The sequence below is a fragment of the Echiichthys vipera genome (genome assembly GCF_963691815.1).
Source record: "Echiichthys vipera genome assembly, chromosome: 4".
NCBI classification, from domain to species: domain Eukaryota; kingdom Metazoa; phylum Chordata; class Actinopteri; order Perciformes; family Trachinidae; genus Echiichthys; species Echiichthys vipera.
In genome coordinates, this window is record NC_139829.1 from 22,825,696 (window position 1) to 22,846,814 (window position 21,119).

General features: G+C 41.4%; 1 protein-coding gene across 1 annotated transcript; it reads left to right on the forward strand.

The window, feature by feature from the left end:
* Nucleotides 1-224: 224 nt before the first annotated feature.
* On the forward strand, nucleotides 225-15,004 carry nol6 (nucleolar protein 6 (RNA-associated)). The gene is made up of 26 exons (XM_083911843.1): nucleotides 225-356; nucleotides 1,012-1,218; nucleotides 1,361-1,477; nucleotides 1,592-1,771; nucleotides 1,871-2,039; nucleotides 2,190-2,324; nucleotides 2,487-2,650; nucleotides 2,787-2,907; nucleotides 3,055-3,113; nucleotides 3,199-3,300; nucleotides 3,382-3,497; nucleotides 3,659-3,836; nucleotides 4,106-4,228; nucleotides 4,431-4,579; nucleotides 7,698-7,773; nucleotides 8,103-8,243; nucleotides 8,427-8,544; nucleotides 8,837-8,991; nucleotides 9,138-9,301; nucleotides 9,579-9,731; nucleotides 9,851-9,948; nucleotides 10,141-10,265; nucleotides 13,330-13,419; nucleotides 13,543-13,743; nucleotides 14,405-14,506; nucleotides 14,711-15,004. Exons 1-26 carry the CDS (start codon nucleotides 318-320, stop codon nucleotides 14,858-14,860), a joined length of 3,432 nt encoding a protein of 1,143 aa, XP_083767969.1. The 5' UTR covers nucleotides 225-317; the 3' UTR covers nucleotides 14,861-15,004.
* The last annotated feature ends 6,115 nt before the right edge of the window (nucleotides 15,005-21,119 follow it).

Sequence of the window (21,119 nt, forward strand, 5' to 3'; positions counted from 1 at the left end):
GATCCCTTGGAACTCCCTAAGGATCCCAGGAGAGAACCACTGCGCTATGAAATAACTAGCGCCAATCGCATGAGACTGCTCATGCAACCTATCTTGTTGCAGCCGGCGTCACTATGGGTAGAACGCATGGTGAGCAGCGAGCCAATCACCGTTCACTTCCGCCACTTCTACACCAATCAGGGAAATATTTTGCCTGATAGCAAGGTTGACCGACCCTTGCACATGTGAGACCCATCGATGTATTATGAAGGGAAAGAAGTGTTGATCAAAACTTAAAAAATATCGCCAACTGTCATCGCATTGAAAGCAGATCGGACATGAAAAAGAAGCAGGCAGTTTCCCTGGACCCGGCAGAGGTAAGACTGGCGACACGTGTCATGGTTTTAGCTGCTGGGTGGCAGTTTACTCGGTGGTGAACGTTAGCTTGCATGCTTTGCCCACAATTTGGCAACTACATCGATAAGACCATGCTTTACCTAGACCTCTGTGATCGTCTGGGGCAGGTCTGCTCTGTGTCCCCAGAGTCAAAACTGAACACGGAGAGGCAGCGTTCAGTTTTATTGCACCACATATCAGGAACAAACTTCCAGAAAACTGCAGGTCTGCCGAACTCTTCTTTTAAATCAAGACCAAATACTTTGAACTTACCAAATACTGCCTTTCAGTAAACAAAACCATTTAGTAATTGCTTGTACTGCACTGTAACTTCTATACCTTTTGCTATTTTATTTTTTGCTGTTAATGTTTTATATAAAGCACTTTGGATTACCTTGTGATTGAAAGGTGCTATACAAATAAACTCGCCTTGCCTAATAATGTTCGGTATCTGATTAGTATAAACTGAATGTATAGTATGTAGAGTCAGGGGTATTTCTGATATAATGGTGAGACACACACCAGATTTGTATCTTAAAGTGATTATGTGGTTCCTTACGAGTAGTACAATAAAAGACATGTTAATAGTTCAATCAAACCGAGCTGCTGCTTCATGCTGCTGTTGTTATTTTACAGATGATTCCCACAGAGAGCAATGAGGAGGACAAGGAGGCTCCCGTCAAAGCCAAAAGGAGCAAACCTGATGGGGCTGGAGGGGAGGAGGTGGTACTTCACCCGGTGAAGCTGTCCCGTAGTGATCTGTACAGACCTCCTACAGCAGAGGAGCTAAACCAGCTGAAAGAGGCGGAAAGCCTGTTTCACTGCAGCCTGCTCAAAATGCAGGTGAGACCTCTGACATGAACGGCACGTGCAAATGAATGGGGGCTACATCTTAACTCAAGCCTGTTGTCCCATGTAAAACAATAAACCCCAGAACCTTTTCACACACTCCCAGTAAATGTATATAATCTATCACCCGTAATAGATGGAAGAGCTGCTGAAAGAGGTCGCCCTGAGTGAGCGGAGAAAACAGCAAATAGATTCCTTCATTCAGACGGTCACCAAGCTGCTCCAGACTGTACCAGATTCACCAGAGGTTGAGGTATGTGGTACTTTACTGAAAGAAAAGCTTCATGATAGGGCATAGAGGTTTAATGCCATTAATTTGCCTGTAACCACTTGGTTTTTTTTTTACTGAATCTCTCTATGTGTTCAGGTATGTGACCTGTCATGGCTGTCTAGTGCAGTTAAGGTCCCCTTCCTCTTGGTGCCCAAAATATCGAAGGGCAAGTTCCACATGGCCCCTCCTGCTTCCGTTGATCTGATTGGCAGTTACGCCCTGGGCACCTGCACCAAACCACGCATTGTGGTGGACCTGGCTGTCACAATCCCAGCTGTAAGTAACTCCTCCTGCTTTTGTTTATTTCAATACATCGCTCGAAGCCTTGAGAGCAATGTGCTAAGAGACTGTGTCTTCTCATCCTTCTGGTATTAGGATGTCCTCCACCCGAAAGACGTCATGAACCAGAGGTATCCGAGGAAAAGAGCTCTCTACCTGGCAGGCTTGGCCCAGTATCTGAAATCCTCCTCTGACATTGGGAGCATGTGTTATTCCTGTCTCCATGGCAATCGACTCCGACCCGTTCTGCTGGTTACCCCTCCAGGTATTTGACTTTTCGTTTACGTAATATTGTACAAAATACTGGCAACCTTCAAGAGCATTGTATTTTATTTTTTTATTGTATGGCTTTTACTAGCCATTCATGTTCTTTGACAGTGTTTTGTTCCGGGTTACGATTGTGATGATCTTTCAGGTAAAGACTCCTCCAGCTTCACCGTACGCGTTCACGCCTGTCCACCTCCTGGATTCTTCAAGCCAAGCCGTTTCCACCCCGAGAGGAATAATATCCGGACAGAGTGGTACACCGGAGTTCAGACCTCCCAGTCTGGTACGATTGTTCATTTCTACGGTTAATTCTTCCAAGATCACAATTATGCTGTCACCTTTTAATCACTTGATCATGTGTATATTCAGGACCACATTTTCAGCGACAGTTAAAATTGAAATATCCCTTTAATAAAGACCGGTTTCTTTTTCTTCTTTGTTATAGAGAGTAGCGAACCTCCCACTCCGCATTACAACAGCTCTGTTCTGGGGGATTTACTGCCCAGGGCTCACCTCCAGTTTCTTTCTGCTGTCAGCTCCCAGTGCTCAGCTTTTGCTGATGGGGTGGCTTTGCTGAAAGTTTGGCTTCGACAAAGAGAGCTCCACCAGGTAGGAGGCTTGTAATGTCTCCCTTACTTGTTACACACTGCTTACTTACTTCTTTCTTTTTTTTTACATTGTATTTATTCACAGGTCGTATGGCACTGTTACCTCACCTCTGTATTGCTCTCTCAATGTCTTATAGGGCACTGGTTGTTTTAGTGGCTTCCTGGCTTCAATGCTGTTGGCCTACCTGCTGACCACTCACAGAATCAGTAACTCTATGACAGCCTATCAGTTGCTTAGAAACACTTTGAACTTCCTAGGTAAGAACATTTTAAATTTCGGCTAAACCATTTTTTTTTATCTTCATAAATAGTATGATATACTGTATTTGCACTTACTGTAAATTATTTATCAACTTGGAACTTGGATTATCTTGCTATTTACCCAGCTCTCATTCTTACCCTCAGCATCTACAGACCTGACAGTGAATGGGATAAGCCTAGCCAGAGATCCTGACTCAACAGCTGTGAGTCGTCTAAACCTGTGCATGTTGTTTCATTCCCACTCGTACACCCTCAAAATGAATCCTCATTGAACCCTTTTCCCCGCAGCCATCTCTTGCAGAGTTCCACAATGCTTTCCAGGTCGTATTTGTCGACCCTTCCGGACATCTCAACATGTGTGCTGACATGACCGCTTGTACCTACAAACAGGTAAATATTGTAAAATCAAACCTAGCTACATTTTTTACAATGTTGAGTGTAAGATAATTATTTTTTTGTAATTGTTCTCAGCTGCAGCACGAGGCATCTGTGTCGATGCAGTTCTGGGACAACCCTACGGTGGATGGGTTCCACAGCCTCCTCATGACACCGAAACCCATGATAAGGACAAGCGACCACGTATTCCAGTATGGCTCTATTTATCAGCTTATGCAATAGACTTAAATCATATCCAGTCCCTCATTTATGATCTAGATAAGCAGCTTATTTGTTACACCTCTGCTTCAACACACATCATTTCCCACTGTCTATAACATGTTGGTTTTTTTGTGTTCCATTTCCCGCTCAGGTTATGTGAGCTGGTAAAGCTTCAGTCCAGCTGTAAGAAACTGAATCTCCTCAGTGAGCTGATGGACCACAGTGGAAATTATGTCCACACCGCGCTCCCTTTTATTCTGTCACTGCTTCAGCGAGGACTCGGCCAAAGGATCCACCTCCTCACCCACTCCCTCTCTCCTGACCCTGAGGTGGGAAAAATGTACATTCAGGGGTCCTGGCTAACTGAACCGTCAGAATGTGCTCACTGACTTTTCAGTGCTTAATTTCATAAGTCGTCTAAGCTACTGTTGACAAAACCCTGATTGAATCAGCGCTAATATTAATACTATAACACTACGTTTTTGACCGTTTGAAAGGGTCTTTCAAAGGATAGTCAAAAACAAATTCATTTAAATATGATTAATAATCTTTAAATCACTGAATTTGTTGAACTTACTTCATATTTATTTCATCACAGTGGTCTGTGGAGAGTGAAGCCCCAAAACATAAAGCCCAACCTCCTCTCTCCTTCGGATTGCTCTTGAGCCCAGAGATGGCAGCTTCTGTCCTGGAAAGAGGACCACCTGCTGACAGCCCCAAGGTAACCTCACCTGTCTCTCCTTTCTGTGCATGCGTGTGTCATGTGTTATTTCTGATATGGCTAGTATTTGCAACTTAAGGCTTTTCATGTAGCTTGCAGACGAGACAAACAGGCTGTATTACCACAAGGCTAGAAGTAGACTTGTTTCTTTAACATTTATGTTATGATTCATTAATTATAACAGCCCGTGTTTTTCTGTTAGGCGGCTGAGTTTCGTCAGCTGTGGGGTTCTCGCTCTGAGCTGCGTCGCTTTCAGGATGGCGCCATCACAGAGGCTGTGCTGTGGGATGGAGAGAGCATGTGCCAAAAACGACTGGTCCCCAGACAGATTATTACTCACCTGCTACAGCTGTATGTATTTCTCTTTGCTTAGCATACTGAGGAACACAACAACTATCACATTAATACTGTTAATAATACAGGGGTTAGTGGAGTCAATGGGGTTCTAGTTGTGCTGAGAATATAAATAATCTGTGTGCTATCATGGTAACAATAGAACAAACTAGTGACTTTTCTTTTACGTTTTTTTTTTCCTAATGAGAAAAATTTGATCTAATCAGGGTGTCTACCTAATGCGTACCATTCAGAAATTATCTGACACATTTTGTGGTTGACATTTTATTGACTTTTAGAGAGAAAGGGCTTTAATCCAACATAAAACAACGAGTAAAGGACAATATATAGCTATAGAACTTAAAACAGACTAGTAAATAAAGGGTGTGTGTGCGTGTGCGCGTGCAACGGTTGTTCGCGTCATGGAATTTAACTATTTGCATGAGCCGAGACTTCAAACTTAGAATAATATTAAACATGTTTGATTTCAATGAAACGTCATGACAAGAAAAAGACAGACTGAGTTTTATGACCATCTTACACCAAACGGTCGAGTTCACAGGAGTATGCTACAACTAGTAAAACTGCAACGGTGAAATTGCTTGGAAAGTCGTTTGGTGTAGAGCAAGTATAACTTGCATCCACCGCCTCTTGCCCCAACACTGCTTTAGAGTTACTTTATCCCATTATTGATATAGGAATTCATGCAAGTTGTGCATTTCTGTTTACAAAGATCATCATGTTAACGTGCTCTGGGCTCAGTCTTGTACGCATTGTTGCAAATGTTTGTCCAGCCTCAGACAATAAAGATGGCAGGGATACCCCAGGTACACACAAATAGTGTCTTGCCAGATTGGCCAGTTTTGGGAATCTCGGTCCATTTACCTTCCACCAGTCAAGGGGGTTTATGTCCAGCGAGGGAGCAATGTCTCTCAAGTAGTAATCTACCTGAGCCTCAGAGTCTGTGGCATAGGAGGAACTGTAGTTGTCTCCTAGTAGCAACATCATGGTGTTTTTGGTATCACTTTTTATTTGTGACGGCATAGCCACATGGGTTATATCGTGTGTGACCAGGATCTCGTGCTGTTCTTCCTTTGTGCCCACAGTAGTTATTGCGTCTAGTTTTGATACCAGTTCGTGCAGTTTTACCTTTGCAGCTAGTCTCCCTGTTGGTGTCAGGAAGCTGAGATGTTTGTGACGAGGGTCCAGCATAGAGGCAATCAGAGCTGGTTTGGAGGCTAGGTCATTAGAGTCAACCTGTGAACAGTAAAATTACATTTATAAAGACTTCCGTCATTATGCACATTGTTTATCTTATCCTCAGCATTAATCTTGTTTGTCAGCACTTGTTCTACTAAAATAATGCCAAATATATTTCAGTTAAAGCAAAAATCGAGTTTATGCCTACCTCCATGTGATTTCTAAGTGACTTCTGAACATTCAGCTTGAACTCTGAGACTTGTTCAACATCATTCTCTTTTGACACAAGATGGGTCTGAATAAGGCTGAATGTGATTGGGTAAATGTTCGAAATGGACACTTCTGTTTCAGCAGATATCACTGTTGTTGCCCATTTCAGGGTCGCCAGCACAGGTGTGAAGTTCTCAATAATTTGCCAGCAATCATCTTCAATCTCAAGGATCTGGGCTTCCTGTCTGTTGGTGATTGTGCGATCAGAGAGTACAGCTTTAATTGCCCACCGTTGCTCCAGCAACCGTTCAAACATATCGCAGATGGTGTCCCATCGAGCTTTGCTCGACTGGATAAGCTTGTGCTGTGGCAGGCACATCTGAACTTGTTTCAGCTCCAAGGCCTCACTTGCCACCAAGTTGTGATTGAAGTGCTTGACTAGTTTACCCGCAGCAACAATGATGCGGACTAGATCCTCACTCAGCCCATCGCTAACTGCTAACTGCAATGTAGTGGCAAAGCAAGTGGCATAGTCCCAAGTGACATGAGCACATGCATGGGCTGACAGGATGCTCTGCGTGTTGTTATGAACACACGCAGTCACTTTTCCAGCAATACCCCAGGTCTGCATGGTGTTAAAAAGCTTCTCTGTGACACTGTCTGTAGTGTGGCTGTCTGATGATAGCTTGTATGTCTGCAGCACAGCTGACCTCCCCTGCCAGTCCTCTGTTATGAATGAACAGAAAACCGTCATATACTTCTGAAATGGGAGGGCTGTCCATAAGTCAGCAGTGAGAGCCACTTTCTCCACTCTACCCAGCTGGGATGCAAGCTCTTCTGTCTTCTCATGAAAATGACCTTCAATAAGTCGTGTAATATCACCAGCAGATGGCATTTTATAATTATGCACAGTGTATGCAAGTAGCTCACGAAAACCATCCCCATTAATCACACTGATGGGAAGCATGTCCTTCTCTATCATTCTGGAGATAAGTTCAGTCACCTCTGATTGTGTTGCCAGTGACACACTGTCACTGGGAATAGTGTCTGTGTGCTTGTTTCTGATGTGGTACATCATGCTGGTGGTGCTGCTCCTGTATTTCAGCTTCGTGTCGCATATCGTGCAGTGAACCTCGTCGTCCACTTTAATGAAAACATCCCACACAGAGCTACGCTTCAGGCGCTTCCTCTCTCCTAAGTCACGCTCAGGAAGGTTGGTAGTCATGTTTGTGTTGGGCGACATGACGGCAACCTGCATGATGTCTGAATTACCGGGGCTCTCCTCCTCGATGCACTGAACGGTACAAATCACCGGTTTCTCGTCCTCCTCCAGCGGTGCCGTGGACGGGTGGTGCCTGCTCATGTGGCTCATCATGGAGCTGGTCGCTCCGCCGCAGTACTTAAGTGTAGCGTCACATTTCATGCAGCGGACGTAGTTGTTGTCCACTTGTTCAAAGCAGTCCCACACTGAGCTCCGTCTCCTCCCCATGCGCTTCATGTTTTAGTGCAGCTTGCTAATGTTTTTAACGTTAGCAAGCTACCATTAGCTAATGTTAGCGGCGACTGTCGACTCAAAAATGGGTATTTTGTGTAGTAAAAAGACAAATTGTGAGCAGTTTCGCTTCTGCATATACCCGGTCAGATAATGACAGTGAGGTGAGTGAAGGTATGACTTTGTTGAACTCTCGTTTTAAAAAAGAAAATGTATGCATTTATTATCCAACAGGCATGCCGACATCCCCGAATCCTGCATGCGTTATGTGGGGGCGATGGTGGATGACGTCATCAAAACGGGAAGTGAGGTAACGTTAATGCCAAAATAAAGGCGGAGATTTATTGAAAATAACCAGAATATTGTTTTTATGTGCTGAATATTCTTGTATATTATTAATATCAATAATAATAGTACTATTTTTTTTTTTATGTTTCTTTTGGAATTTAGTTAATGACCTAATAATTTAAATGCTGCGCTTTCTTGCCTGAATTGTTGCAATGTTTACATTATTGCTTGTTATTTAATTAGAAATGTTACAGACCACCAGAAAGGAAAGGCAGTGTTGCTGTTTCAACACAAAATAAATACAGTCTATAATATGCACAGCATGTGTTTGACGTGTATTGTGCTCTTCAGGTGCCAAGCACTGGAGAGGAGGAGAGCTTACTCGTTGTTCAGTCCTATGATGACTTGAGTAGAAAACTGTGGAGGCTGGAAGGTCTGCCTCTCTCCATCACGGCAGTGCAAGGAACCCACCCTGTACTCAGATACACGCAGGTAAAGCCTATTGCTCATAACAGGAAACTCATTTATGCAGCGGTAAGTTGCAGTAATATTAAGTAATTATACATATTTCTAAACAACACTAAAATGCAGCTCCAGTTCATTGAGCTGTTTTTGATAGCTGTGGTTATTGTAAATTGTACTTGATATTTCTAACATTTCATTTGTGTCTTGCAGGTGTTTCCTCCTCTGCCACTGAAGCTGGACTATTCCTTCTTTGACAGAGAAAATACCTCCAGGTCATTGGTGCCGAAGGAAGGCAAACCCTGCCCTGCCTTTATCACCCCTATCACAGGTCAGTGTCTCATCTACCAGCAACTAGTTAAAAAGCAGTTAGCTCTTGTTTAATCTGGTGCAAACTACATCTAGACTTAAGTAATTTCTGCACTGTCTGCCATAGACTGTTTGACTGAAACATAACTTTGATGACCTTGATTTCTGTAAAACCCCTGGTGATTTCAAAATTGCTAAATAATCATGCATTACAACCTAAATATTGAAAGCGGGGAAGTTGCAGGCACTTAGCCAAAGACATTTACCAATACAAACTTGTGAACTAATGTATTGGGAAAACCTTGCTCTTGCAGTGATCTGTCACATGGAGGGAAGTGGAAAGTGGCCTCATGACCGCCTCGCCATTCGCCACATCCGAACTGCCTTCCACATCCGCCTGGGAGAGTTACTCAAGAAGCACCATAATTACACGTGCAAGCCCTGCCCCGCACACCTAGATGTCTTGAAGGTATGTTTTTGAGTGTGTAGAAGTTGTACACTGGACTGTTGCTTTTGTTTTTTGGAGTCTAATTATACATTTGTAGTGAGTCCAGGCAAGTTGTTGGCACTGTGGGTTTACTTTATGCTGTTTTATTCCCATCTTTATGTATCCAGGATGGCTTGGTATTCCGCATCCAGGTGGCATACCATCGTGAGCCTCAGGTGCTGAGGGAAAGTGTGAATGCTGAGGGGCTGCTGGTTGTAAGGGACAACGAGGAGGCTCAGGCTCTGGAGTTGGCCACCATTCACAAGCCTCTACTAACCAGCACATTGCATGGGTATAATTTAAACAGTAACCCAAAGTAGTATCTGTGTGTTTATGTGGGAAAGCAGCGTTGTTTCGTTTCTATTGTTTCCCTCAGTCTTTTCAACCCTAAATGTTGCTGTATTAAAGATTAAAGACAGTTATTTTTGTTTATGTTTTCACTTTGTTCAGTCTTTGTCCCACTTTATTTCTTTTCTGTCCCCATATTTTTCTTTTGCTTGCACGACATTTCTATTTCCATCACTTTTTTTTATTGTTCCATCTTACACGTGTTGTCTTCTTGTTTGTAGGCTCCAACAGCAGCACCAATGTTTCGGGGCAGTGTGTCGCCTGGCCAAACGCTGGCTGGGGGCTCAGCTCTTCAGTGAAGACATCACAGAGGACACGGCAGACCTGCTGGTGGCGTCACTTTTCCTGCAGCCTGCACCCTTTACCCCTCCCGGGTAACTCCGGCTTAAACCTTTCTAATAATCGGTCCACCTCAACAGCTATTTGTGGAACAAATGTTTATTTCATATTCTTTTGTTCGTTCAGTAGGTCATGTGAATGAATGTCTTCTTAGTTCTCCTCAGGTGGGCTTCCTTCGTTTCCTTCATCTGCTCTCTTCCTTTGACTGGAGGAACAACCCGCTGGTAGTCAACCTCAACAACCAGCTCACAGGCAAGCTCACACACACACACACACACACACACACACACACACTCAAAGACACTATTTCCCTCTTTGTAAAACAAACAAATCTCCCTCTGACCTCTTTTTATGGACACACACCCGACATACCTTAACATCCTGCTCGTATGTGTCTCTTTTTCAACACCAAGTGTGATTGTTGTTCACCTCTCTCACGTGCAGCCCCCGACTACACAGAGATCAAGAACGACTTCATGGCCTCCAGGGAGTCTCTGCCTGTCTTGTTTATAGCAACGCCTAAAGACAAAAAACAATCCATGTGGACCAAACGGGCACCTAGTGTACAGGTCAGTGGACACAAAGACAAGTACACAACCTCGCACAACAACAAATTTAATAGATAGGCACTCAATAATGAATCTGAAAATGATTAAATATTACAATTCCTAAATAATAAAATAACCTTGTATTGGTCTAGTATATATCACAAGCTTATAAGTTATTTCGCTGTGGGTTTTTCTTTGGTAGACTTGTAACAGACAGAGAAAATTACAAACAACGGTGTAGAAAAGAGTTGCATGTTCTTGGCAGAGGACAGTCACATAATTTCCCGATCCTGGAGCCTTTCCTTAGTGCACATTGGTCTCCTGGATCACACTGAAAAGATGTTACATCAGATTTAAGATACATATAAATTAATGGAAACATTATAGTTAACAGATTGCCTAGATAGATTCAGGAGTTAATAATTATAGATGAACTGAGTTGTTGCGTTACATACCATAGGGACATAGCCGTGCTTTTTTCTCAAAGCTGGAAATTGATTGTTCTGAAGTCTTTCCAAAACTCCATGTAAATCATTGATCTGGAAATCCCCAAAAATATATGTTCATTTATTTATATATATATCTTAAATACACATTAAAATACCACCAAAATATCAAATAATAAACAACATTTGAAATCATTCCCACTAGCACTACAATCAGGTGTAGCTCACCAGTTGCTTTTCATTGCTGTCTTCTGTTGCAGTAAAATAAGTGAAATATTTAGTTCTGTATTCCTCCTTTTGGATGTGGCCGTGGCTGTAAATGAGTCCAGTGGCACACAATAGTGTACAGAACAGGTTAACACAACAGCTTCCCATGGTGCGTAGCTGACCCAGATAAGCTTCCTGGGCTATCCCACCTCGCTCCCCCTACAAGCTCAGCAACACTGAGCCTCTCTAAGCATCCTCCTTTATACCAGTGGCAGACAACAGGAACTTGTTTCTCTGTGACGTCCTGACAGAGACGCAACTTTTGCCAAATCACAATGTTCAGTATGACTTTCAGTTTAACCTTATCTGGTTTGCGCAGGTTGCATTCATCAGTTTCTTGTTGAATTCACATGCCCACCTCCACACTCTACCAAAACTGAAAAGTTGTGTCAAAACAAGTAGCTGAAGTGAGTGAATGGACCCCCCTCAGTGTGTTGTCTGTAGTTGTCTCACTACCTCTGAATGACCACTAGGGAGCAGCTTGTGGTCGAGTGAAGTGACTCAGTTAACAGAATGAATTATTTGAGTTTCTCTCATCATCTCAGAAATGTGAATTGGCTTATTGTGTGTGTGTATGTATATATATATATATGTATATATTATGTATATATATATGTGTGTATATATATAATTAATTATTTGTCTTATCTTCTTTTTATTTTTCTGTCCTTAGTTTGCCTTTTTCCATACATGTTTTGAATATCTCCTTCATAATATTTTTATGTAACTTTTCGTTATCCTCAAAGCAATTTCAGTCAAAAAAAAAAAAACTTTTCGTTACGATATCAGATGTTCACAGTGCTGGTAATTATAATTTGATTTGTCACTGCTTCAAAAGGAAACAAGAAAAAGTATGATGGTAAAAACAAAAACAAATGTTAATTAGCTCTGTGCATATCATGGCTTATTTTTTTTTAAATCTCAGAAAAATAAACTTATCATCAGACACAGGCACATGTCCATTTCTTTACCCAACTTACCCAACCACTGACTTACTTGGACACGGATTCCCCAGTCATACCTACCTCTGTTCTTCCTTCATACTTTGCTTCAACATCTCATCAAGTCCAACCTCCCCCCAATACCCCCCACCCCCCACCAGACCTTGCACCCAAGAAAGAAGGGAACAACAGCCGTTGCACACGAGCAGAGTACATGCAGACACATAAAAAGAATATTAGAGGGAGGGAGTTGGCTCTTGGCTCGCAAAGTCGTTATTTAGAACAGACAGTTTATAGGGAGACTTTAAAAGATAATCTTATTTTCTCAAGTTTGATGCAATACAATACCTCCACAATCTACTATGGCTGAGAAGGGAGACATGTTTCCATTTGAGAGAGTGTGGCTAACAGTGTAGTGAAGTTAATTCCCCACTGCATGGCTATGGGAAAATATCAGGATTTATAACTGGACCAGAAAGAGATTTCAAGTTGGTTTGAATCAAAGTAGATAGTAATTTCCCAGTGAATGAACAAGGGTTTTAATCTGGTTGAGCCGTTTGATTTATGTAAAAAAACGAAACAACTCTGGGGCGCCAGGTGGCTCAGCAGTTGAGCAGGCGCCCCACATACAGAGGCTTGGGGTCCTCGTCACAGCGGCCCGGTTTGACTCCGACCTGCGGCCCTTTGCTGCATGTCCCCCTTCCCCATTTCCTATCAATCTTCAGCTGCACTATAATAAAGGCCAAAGAGCCCAACAATTCATCTCAACAACTCTGAGGTAGTACACATAAATTGTACTTGGAAAAGAATAAGTCAAAACACTGAAATCAGTGGAATTTAATAGAACCTTTCAGTAGGAAGAAAGTCACTTTGTCTCGGTATCCTAAAAGTCCACTTTGATTTAGCAGATAATTGTTAAACTGGGATGATAATGTTGGACAGTTTTACAAAGTTTCATCTTCCACTATGATGCAGTTATCATGCCTAACAGTTGTAATTGGATGCCATTAAAGAGAGCAGATGCACAGATTATTTTACCGTGTGTGTGTTCACCAGTATTCAGTTTATCCCAGAACATGTATATTTGCATATTTACTGACGCACAAACTCATACTATCTGTGCTTTGTTCCAGCAGTAAATGTAAGTGACCTTTTGCACTAATGCAAAAAGCATAAGGATGCCGTAGGCGGCTCCTTGTAATGTAACAATTCCTGGATATTGCTATATATATAATGTTGTTATTGCCTTTCCGTGTCTGCAATTGTCCATCATATTTTGCGTGTCCTGGGAAATTCCGGTGCTAATTGATAGCTGCACAACCACAATGGTGGTGGTCTGTATATTATATTATATGACATGTCAAAATATTTTCAGTCCAAAGCTACCTTGTCTAACCTTTTAAAATGTTAAATTGTGTGTTGTGTCTTCAGATGCTGCAGCGTGTGATGATGGTGGCTGCAGAGAGTCTTAAATTACTGGAACATCAGCTGATGGACAGCAGCCAGATACAAGATGTCAGGGTTAGTAAAACAAAAAAACACTTGAAAGCTCGCATTTACTTTTGTCTTCATAAAAGGTAACACTATCTGAATGAATTATGATTAAATAATTCAACCTCGTGATGCATTCGTTTGTGTTTGCAGGTTGTCATGCGTCCTCCTCTAGACGCCTATGATGTGTTGATTCACCTGAACCCCAAGCAGGTTCCCCTGCTCCTTGAGGCAGTAGACCCTCCCGCCGTCACCTTCAGCAGGGGGGTCATGGCCGGCAACGTGGCCCAGTCTGGAGGGGCCATGCCAGTTGTCAACTACAACCCTGTGTCCCTCTACCTGGCAGAGCTCAGAGTGAGTCTTGTCTGTCAGGGATAAAGTTCAGGTTAAAAGGAAGGTGTGGTGTTAACGCCTTGTTGACACAGGATGCTTGTGCAGCAGGATTTACGCATGCAAGTTGCAGCTAGGCTCTTCAGGCCCAAAGAATATTCTGTGTGACGCCCAGTACCTTCCTGACATTAAACATTAATTGCAGAGAAGACAAATCCCCAGGCTGCACTTACATTGTTTGCTCAGGTACATTTCCTAGAAACAATGTTTATGTTTCTATGAAGTTTTTCTACCTCAACAGTTATGGACCATGTTCTTGACCTTCTCCATACGTTCTCATGCACATAACTCATATGTTAAAGGATGTTTCTCAGCCAGGTTTTTTCATTGCTGTTAAGCAATCAGAATATAGGAACTCTCTCTTTTGTCTTTCTCTGTCTCTTTTCCTGCACTGTTTCCCATTAATGTGATGAAAGGATGTGGGCTACGTTATGCATCCAATACATGTCTTATTTGGTTTTCTGACGCTTTCTTGTCCTGTTGTGTGGTTTAGTGTTGTAAAAAAAGAACTGATGTCATTGTGTATTTAATAGGCTTTGTTGTTTGGCCTACAGTACTAAAACAGAATGGATTCTTTCACATAGTGAACTGAACTTCTATTGCATCTAATCTAATTCCTTTACAGGAGGCTTTTGGAGAACTAGCCCTGTTCTTTTGTGATCCCCATGGTGGAACAGTGATAGCAGTTGTATGGAAGCCAAAAGCCTTCATCCCCATACCCTTTAAGGTAAGGCCTAAGCCACTCATGCCCTCTATCTTAAACCATTAATGTTTAAGATTAATGGTTTGATCCAAAGGCAGTCCAAAGGAAAGCCCTTTGGACTGCCAACTGCTTTCTTTGTTAGATCACACGTCCCCTCTATCTCCAGCCTCCTCATTTCATCAACATCCACCACTCTGACTTGATGCAATACTTTTTCCATCATTGCAGACGTCGCAGGTGTCTGCTCGGAGCGTGGCGGTGACTGGGGAGGAAGCAAATACCATCCCTAACGTTGAAGCAATACTGGAGGACTTCCGTGTCATGGGAAAGGGCTTAATCAAATCAGTGGAAGCCAGGACGGAAAAATGGTCATTCTAGATGTACACATCACACACACCATTTGTTTTGTTTGTGCCTCATTTTGGACATTTTTAGCAATGTTATGTGCTAATGTCACGGTTAAAGATCAGCCACATTTGTTTTGGTGAAGCTGTATCATGTCTAATAAATACATATCTACTCTTTTGATTTATACTTGGTTTATTTGCCTTCCTGCCCATCCGTGGATGGAATTGTGAAAATGATTAATGATGAAGATTTTATTAATTACATTTATGGATGGGGGATAATAATAGTGACTGCTAATGTGCATTTACAGATCAGTTTGTGTGAGCATTGAGTTCAGTTTTGTCATTGCCGTAGAGGTGTATTGGTAAGTCGATCAACATAAAAAATTTGGTAACAATGTTGATCAAGGGCTTATCATATATGTCGTGTTTTTTTCAAACAAAACTGACAACTATCAAGAAAAGATTAATTCATAATTATTTATAGTACCAGTTAATTTACTTTCACTCAACAAACAACCGGACAACACTGAAAATTGGTTTAACATATGAGATTGGTGAAAGAGAAAAAAAAGATTGTGTCATAAATTAGAGATAATATTGCTACACTGTCTCAAAAGTGCAGTTCTGGGAATTACCTCAATCCTCTGATTTACCAAGAACAGGAGCGCTTTGGAGATTTAATTTGACAGACTGGAGCTTTGATTTCACCTTCTCCAGTTTGGGTTGGGTTACAGTTTATGTCTGTGCTTGTCGTTTCTGGTTAATAATGTTCGTAAAACGGGGCAGTGAGCTTTCCCAACCTCAGTGGGAACCGTGGAAGTGCTTCAACAATAAAGTGTTTCCTGGTTATCTGTGATGTGTGAATGCAGTGTATGGACAGAAAATATGTAGTTGCATTTATACACAGCTAAACTGTTTTTATAGTAAGTAATGTAAGTGGACCTGCATGTTATAATCTGTAAAAATCTGGATGAAGTTAGGCCTTTTTGGTGTGTGTCTGGTGTTTGAGGCTGCTTGCGTGACACACACTCTCTCTCTCTCTCTCTCTCTCTCTGGCTCGTCTAAGATTTCAGTCCGCGAGTTACGGAAAGGGCATTAAAATTTGAGATGCAGGTGAGGGTTGTGATTAGCACGGGTATAAAATGTAGTGATGTAATACTTGTCATTGTGACATTATGCTCTGAACACATCAGGCCTTAATATAATTTAGAAAAGCATGCATGTGTAATGCATTCTTTAAAATGTTTTTAAAGATCAAGAAGTGATCAAGAATCAGAATAAGAAATACTTTAATAATCCCAGGGGGAAATTATCTTCGTTACAGAACTCCAGATATATACAAACAACAAATATTATACAGACAACATATATAAAACAGAATATATATATAAATTTAAATTAAGATTTACAGAAATGAATTACACATTACATGATTTACAGTACGGCTCACGAAGTGCAGGTCAGTCAGTCACTTCAAAGCAGCCTTGCAGTGTCTCATAAGCCTCCTCAGACCACCTCCTCACAGTCCTTGTGGTCGTAGCCTTCCTCTTCACCAGAGGCAGATAGCAGGGTTTGAGGTGAACCAGGTTATGATATGATCTGCCCAGAGGGGGGAGAGAAGAGGAGATGTATGCATCCTAAATGTTAGCTTAGTCCAGAGTCCTCTCCTCTCTGGTAAAAATAATTTAGAAAAAGCTATTTATTTACAGGCTATATTGAGTCTGAGGTGTGAAATTTGTCAATGCAGGAAAAAAAAAAAAATCAACTAGATACCTATTCGATGGTCTCCAGTACAGCATAGGTCTGCAGTGTACAGCATATAAAAATTCTTAACAGCCAAGCTGACAAACTCGGTTGTGTCATAGGATGTGTATGTGTTTTATGTCTGCAGCTGTTGACACAGAGAGAAAGCATGTTGTTTTGATTACAGTCCAGTTTAATTTTTAAGAAAGCGGAAATGTGCCAGAGACATGCTTAACGCACCACAAAGCACTCAGTATAGTATAATACATACAGACAGTGCTGCAAAACCAACTTTCCCACCTTGGAAAAGTGATGATCAATAATATGCTTGCGTAACACACATTTCATAACCATCTTATTGCCTTGATTCAAACATCAGCTGTGTCTATGGACTTGTATAAACCATTCTGGAGTGATTCATCAAACAATTACAAGCGTTAGCTGGGAACTTGATTTGAAAACAGATAGCATTACCACCTATTGCAATCCGGTGCCAGACTGGCAGTAATTTGAGCATTTATCAGTGATATCATGATCAGACATGACTGCAGATTAGTCTTTCACAAAGACTGGACTAATATCATGGGGATAATAGTTCTATTGAAATATAAGCTAAACAAGTCAGTGGACTAACATATATTTAAAGAAAGTGGCTGAAAAACCAGAAACACAACTACCTAGGATCAAGGATGTCTTAATGGATCAAAAAGGGGGAGAGTTTAATGTGCAAGTTCTAGGACTTTTGACCTGCAGGGAAGTGTATCAGCTCTTTAATTTGAGTGTGTAGTTGTTGTTGCCATCATCTCTATCTAACTCAAGGCAGAGTGCCAACCTGTGCTGTCAGTCTGAAGGATATCAATCTTTCTACACCTGTCTCCACCTTTCCTGTCTTCCAGCACCTGATGGAAAACAACTGATACTGGAGACAAACACATCTGGTAAACACATGGTATATTGTGATGATTTGAAAACATTCGAAACAGTGATCATTCTCCAATGATCTGTCAAGGACATGGAAAATGTGTCAAAAAGAAAAGCTTAATTGTTTTTGACGTGTTATATCAGAAAATTGACAGAAATCCATGTTGGTTATATGGCTCTCCCCTAATGTTTGTGGGAACCACCTCTCTTTTACATTTCAATTCCTGTCCCTGAGCCAAACCATTCCAGGAAGAGTTGTTTAAAACCATGTGGCCCAAAAATGCCGCTCCTCTGGCCTTCTAGATGGGATTCCTTCTGGAAGCATGAAGGGATCAACTGAATCAGAAAGACCAAAGCAGCGTAGAAATATGTGCAAACACACCCCTAAATCTAAAAGATGGCAGCCCTGGTCAGGTTAATATGTTTACGAGAAATATGATGGTAGAAATGTGTCATACTGAGAATTAGGATTTTGGAGTACCCTACCAAAGGAGTTTAGGCAGTTAGGACTTGAGAATGAATAAGCACCACAAGATAAAGGGATAAAAATCTAGTATAACTATACAAAAGGAATGCTTTTATAACTAACCAAGCACATTGTCCATACCTACTTATCATGTAGGCCATGGGCACTGAAGCCTACCCAGTTGAAAAAAAATAATATACATGTATTATACTTTATTATACTTACTTAATATGTAAGTGTACTTTGTACTTTATTTGTCGCCTTCAAGCATACTTAAGTATACTCAAGTAGTCCTAAGTACTACTTGAGTATACCTATACTTATAAGGGTAAATAGTATGCTGAATTGGCACAGCTTTTTATAAACTTTAAGTGTAGTACGCTGGTGAAAATCATGATTTGTAGGCATTAAAAACACACTTGCAGTACAATTGTACGATATCACCAGTGGGTTGGAAACATTAAAAAGGCATTACAGTTCAATTGATAGTGTATACGTTTATTTTGGGCACACAGTTCTAATGAAGGGAAATTGAAGTCTATTTTTTTATTAGACAGGACTTGAAAATCAAACTTCACTGAAGTACAGCTTAAAAAAAAAACTACATCAAAGTCCATGTATGCTTTAATGCACTTCCAATGATGTGACATTAAAGTACACTTTAATAAAGCATTCTAAGAGTGTTTTACAAAGGACTTGAAAATAAGTATACTAATACACTAAAGTTTACTACTCTTTGACCTGGGTATCAGGCATGCACTGGGTAGAAGCAAGGAAACAACCTGGAAAGAGGGTCAGAGCTCACCTGCAGATCCCTAAACTATAAGAGGAGCCTCAGGGAGGTCGCTCCTGCCATGCTGAGAAACTCAAATGTACCATATAGTTTAATTCAATTCTGATGTGAAATGTTTAATATCCACATTGTTGTGTCGACTTGGATCACATCCATTCTTTTTACCCAAATTCCCGTTAACATCCCGGTATGACACTGGTGGCCAACTCATATTTCTGGGAACCTACCATCTCCTTCTGTCCCTCCCCTCTCCATGCAACCTGCATTAAAACAGTTTGCTGTGAACAGTTGCGCAACATTCATGACGTATGTGGGTTTGACGCCGGCGCTATGACTGACATGACTCAGATTGCCTCAGGGTCCTTCAGTGATGAAACATGTAATTTCTATATAATTTTCTGAACCATTGTTTTGCCCTTGTCCTCAATGAGATACATTCTACATCTCAGTGAGGTGGAAAATTTTAACATATGGTCACGTAACATTTTCTCACTTAGCAATTTGTTTTTGTACATTTGGTAGCTGTCATGTATGTTAAATGTCTACAGCAAGTAACCTATACAGAATTGGGCACAAAGGTTTAATATTCAGGTGATCTACGTTGATAATGTACTCCACTGTCACAACAAAATAGTGTATAGCCCAAATAGAACAAATTAACTCCAAACAGAGTAAAGAAATGGTACACTGATTCCTACTGATACAGGCATGTCTGTGGGCTTATAAAACTGGAAATGTTCTCACACCTCTATTGAAACCAGACAAAGAAGGTATAATATGTGGTGATGAAGTTTCAGACGGGGGACAAAAGAACAGGTCAGAGAAAATGAGGTGAGGGACAGAAAGGGAAAAGAGAAAGATGTGTGTGAACGGGTGGGAGTGAACCAGTCAGGGCTGCAAACAGGTATATATTACAGTTGTGGGTGGGTTTGTGTGTGTGTTTTATTTCTACTCTCATGAGGAAAATGTCTTCACCAGGATGTGAAATTGGCGATGTCAAGTATCTTCTTTCAACAGGGGGGGGATTTCGAGATTTGATATTTGGGTTTGCAGTTTGCTGGGTTATGGTGGACAGAGTGTACATTAAGTGCACACAGGATTTTGCAGCAGGCGCTTATCCTTTCTATCTGTAAGGTAGATTTTATATGTGATTCATTTGCCTAATTTAAAACAGGTGCTAACTGCAAACTTGTAAAAAGAGAGAGTTAATAAAGACTGCAGAAATGTAGAATTCAGTTGATTTTAAGGCACCAAGTTTAACTGTTAAGAGGGGCAAACAGATAAACCTGGTGTGGGTTTAAGCAACACAGGTTACCACCAGTTGTGCAAAATAACAGTATAGGGTAAATAACATGTAATCACAATCAAAAGTACAAGATACATACACATCTCCAAATGCAGGGAGATGTTATCACACTTATTTTAAAGTTTCTGTAGCTGCTTGATCTCAAGGCTATTTTTATTATGTATCTATAGAAGTCTGAATTTGGTTGAACTTTTAAATAAAAATAAAGTGTAAAGGTCATGGTCAGACATGGGTTGTTGCATGCATGGAATGAATGAGGTCAATGAAGGAACTCAGAGGTACAACAATGTACCGTATGTGTGTGTGTGTGTGTGTCAATTCAATTCAATTCAATTTTATTTATAGTGTTGAATCATAACAAAAGTTATCTCCGGACACTTTACAGAGTAGGTAAAGACCACACTCTATGACTTATTTATGATTTACATAGACCCAACAATTCCTCTGTAGAGTATGGTGGCAACGAAAACCTTCCCTTTAACAGGCAGGAACGTCAGATAGACCAAGCTCTGTGGAGGACGGCCATCTGTCTTGACCGGTTGGGGAGGAAGAAAAGGAGAGAGAAAGAGAGAAAAGACACACAGATGGACAGAGAGAGACAAAGACAGACACACTTCCAGAGATGCAAGCAAAGCCTAACAGTAACTATAATAATATTGATAGTAATGTGAATATAACGTATATGTTAAGACAGTTAATACAACAGAATAGGAGTGTGTGTGTGTGTGTGTGTGTGTGTGTGTGTGTGTGTGTGTGTGTGTGTGTGTGTGTGCGTGTGTGTGTGTGTGTGTGTGTGTGTGTGTGTGTGGCTGTGTGTGTGTGTGTGTGTGTGTGTGTGTGTGTGTGTGTGTGTGCGTGTGTGTGTGTGTGTGTGTGTGTGTGTGTGTGTGTGTGTGTGAAACAGGGACAGCGAGAGAGTAAGAGTGGACAAGTGAGTAATCCAGACTCTGAATCACATCGTGACAAGCAGGGAGGCGTGGTGGAGAGGGTGGGGCCGAGCTCTGGCTTGGCACCAGCCCAATCCAAGCCCATCTTGGCTCTATAAGAGGAGCCTGGTC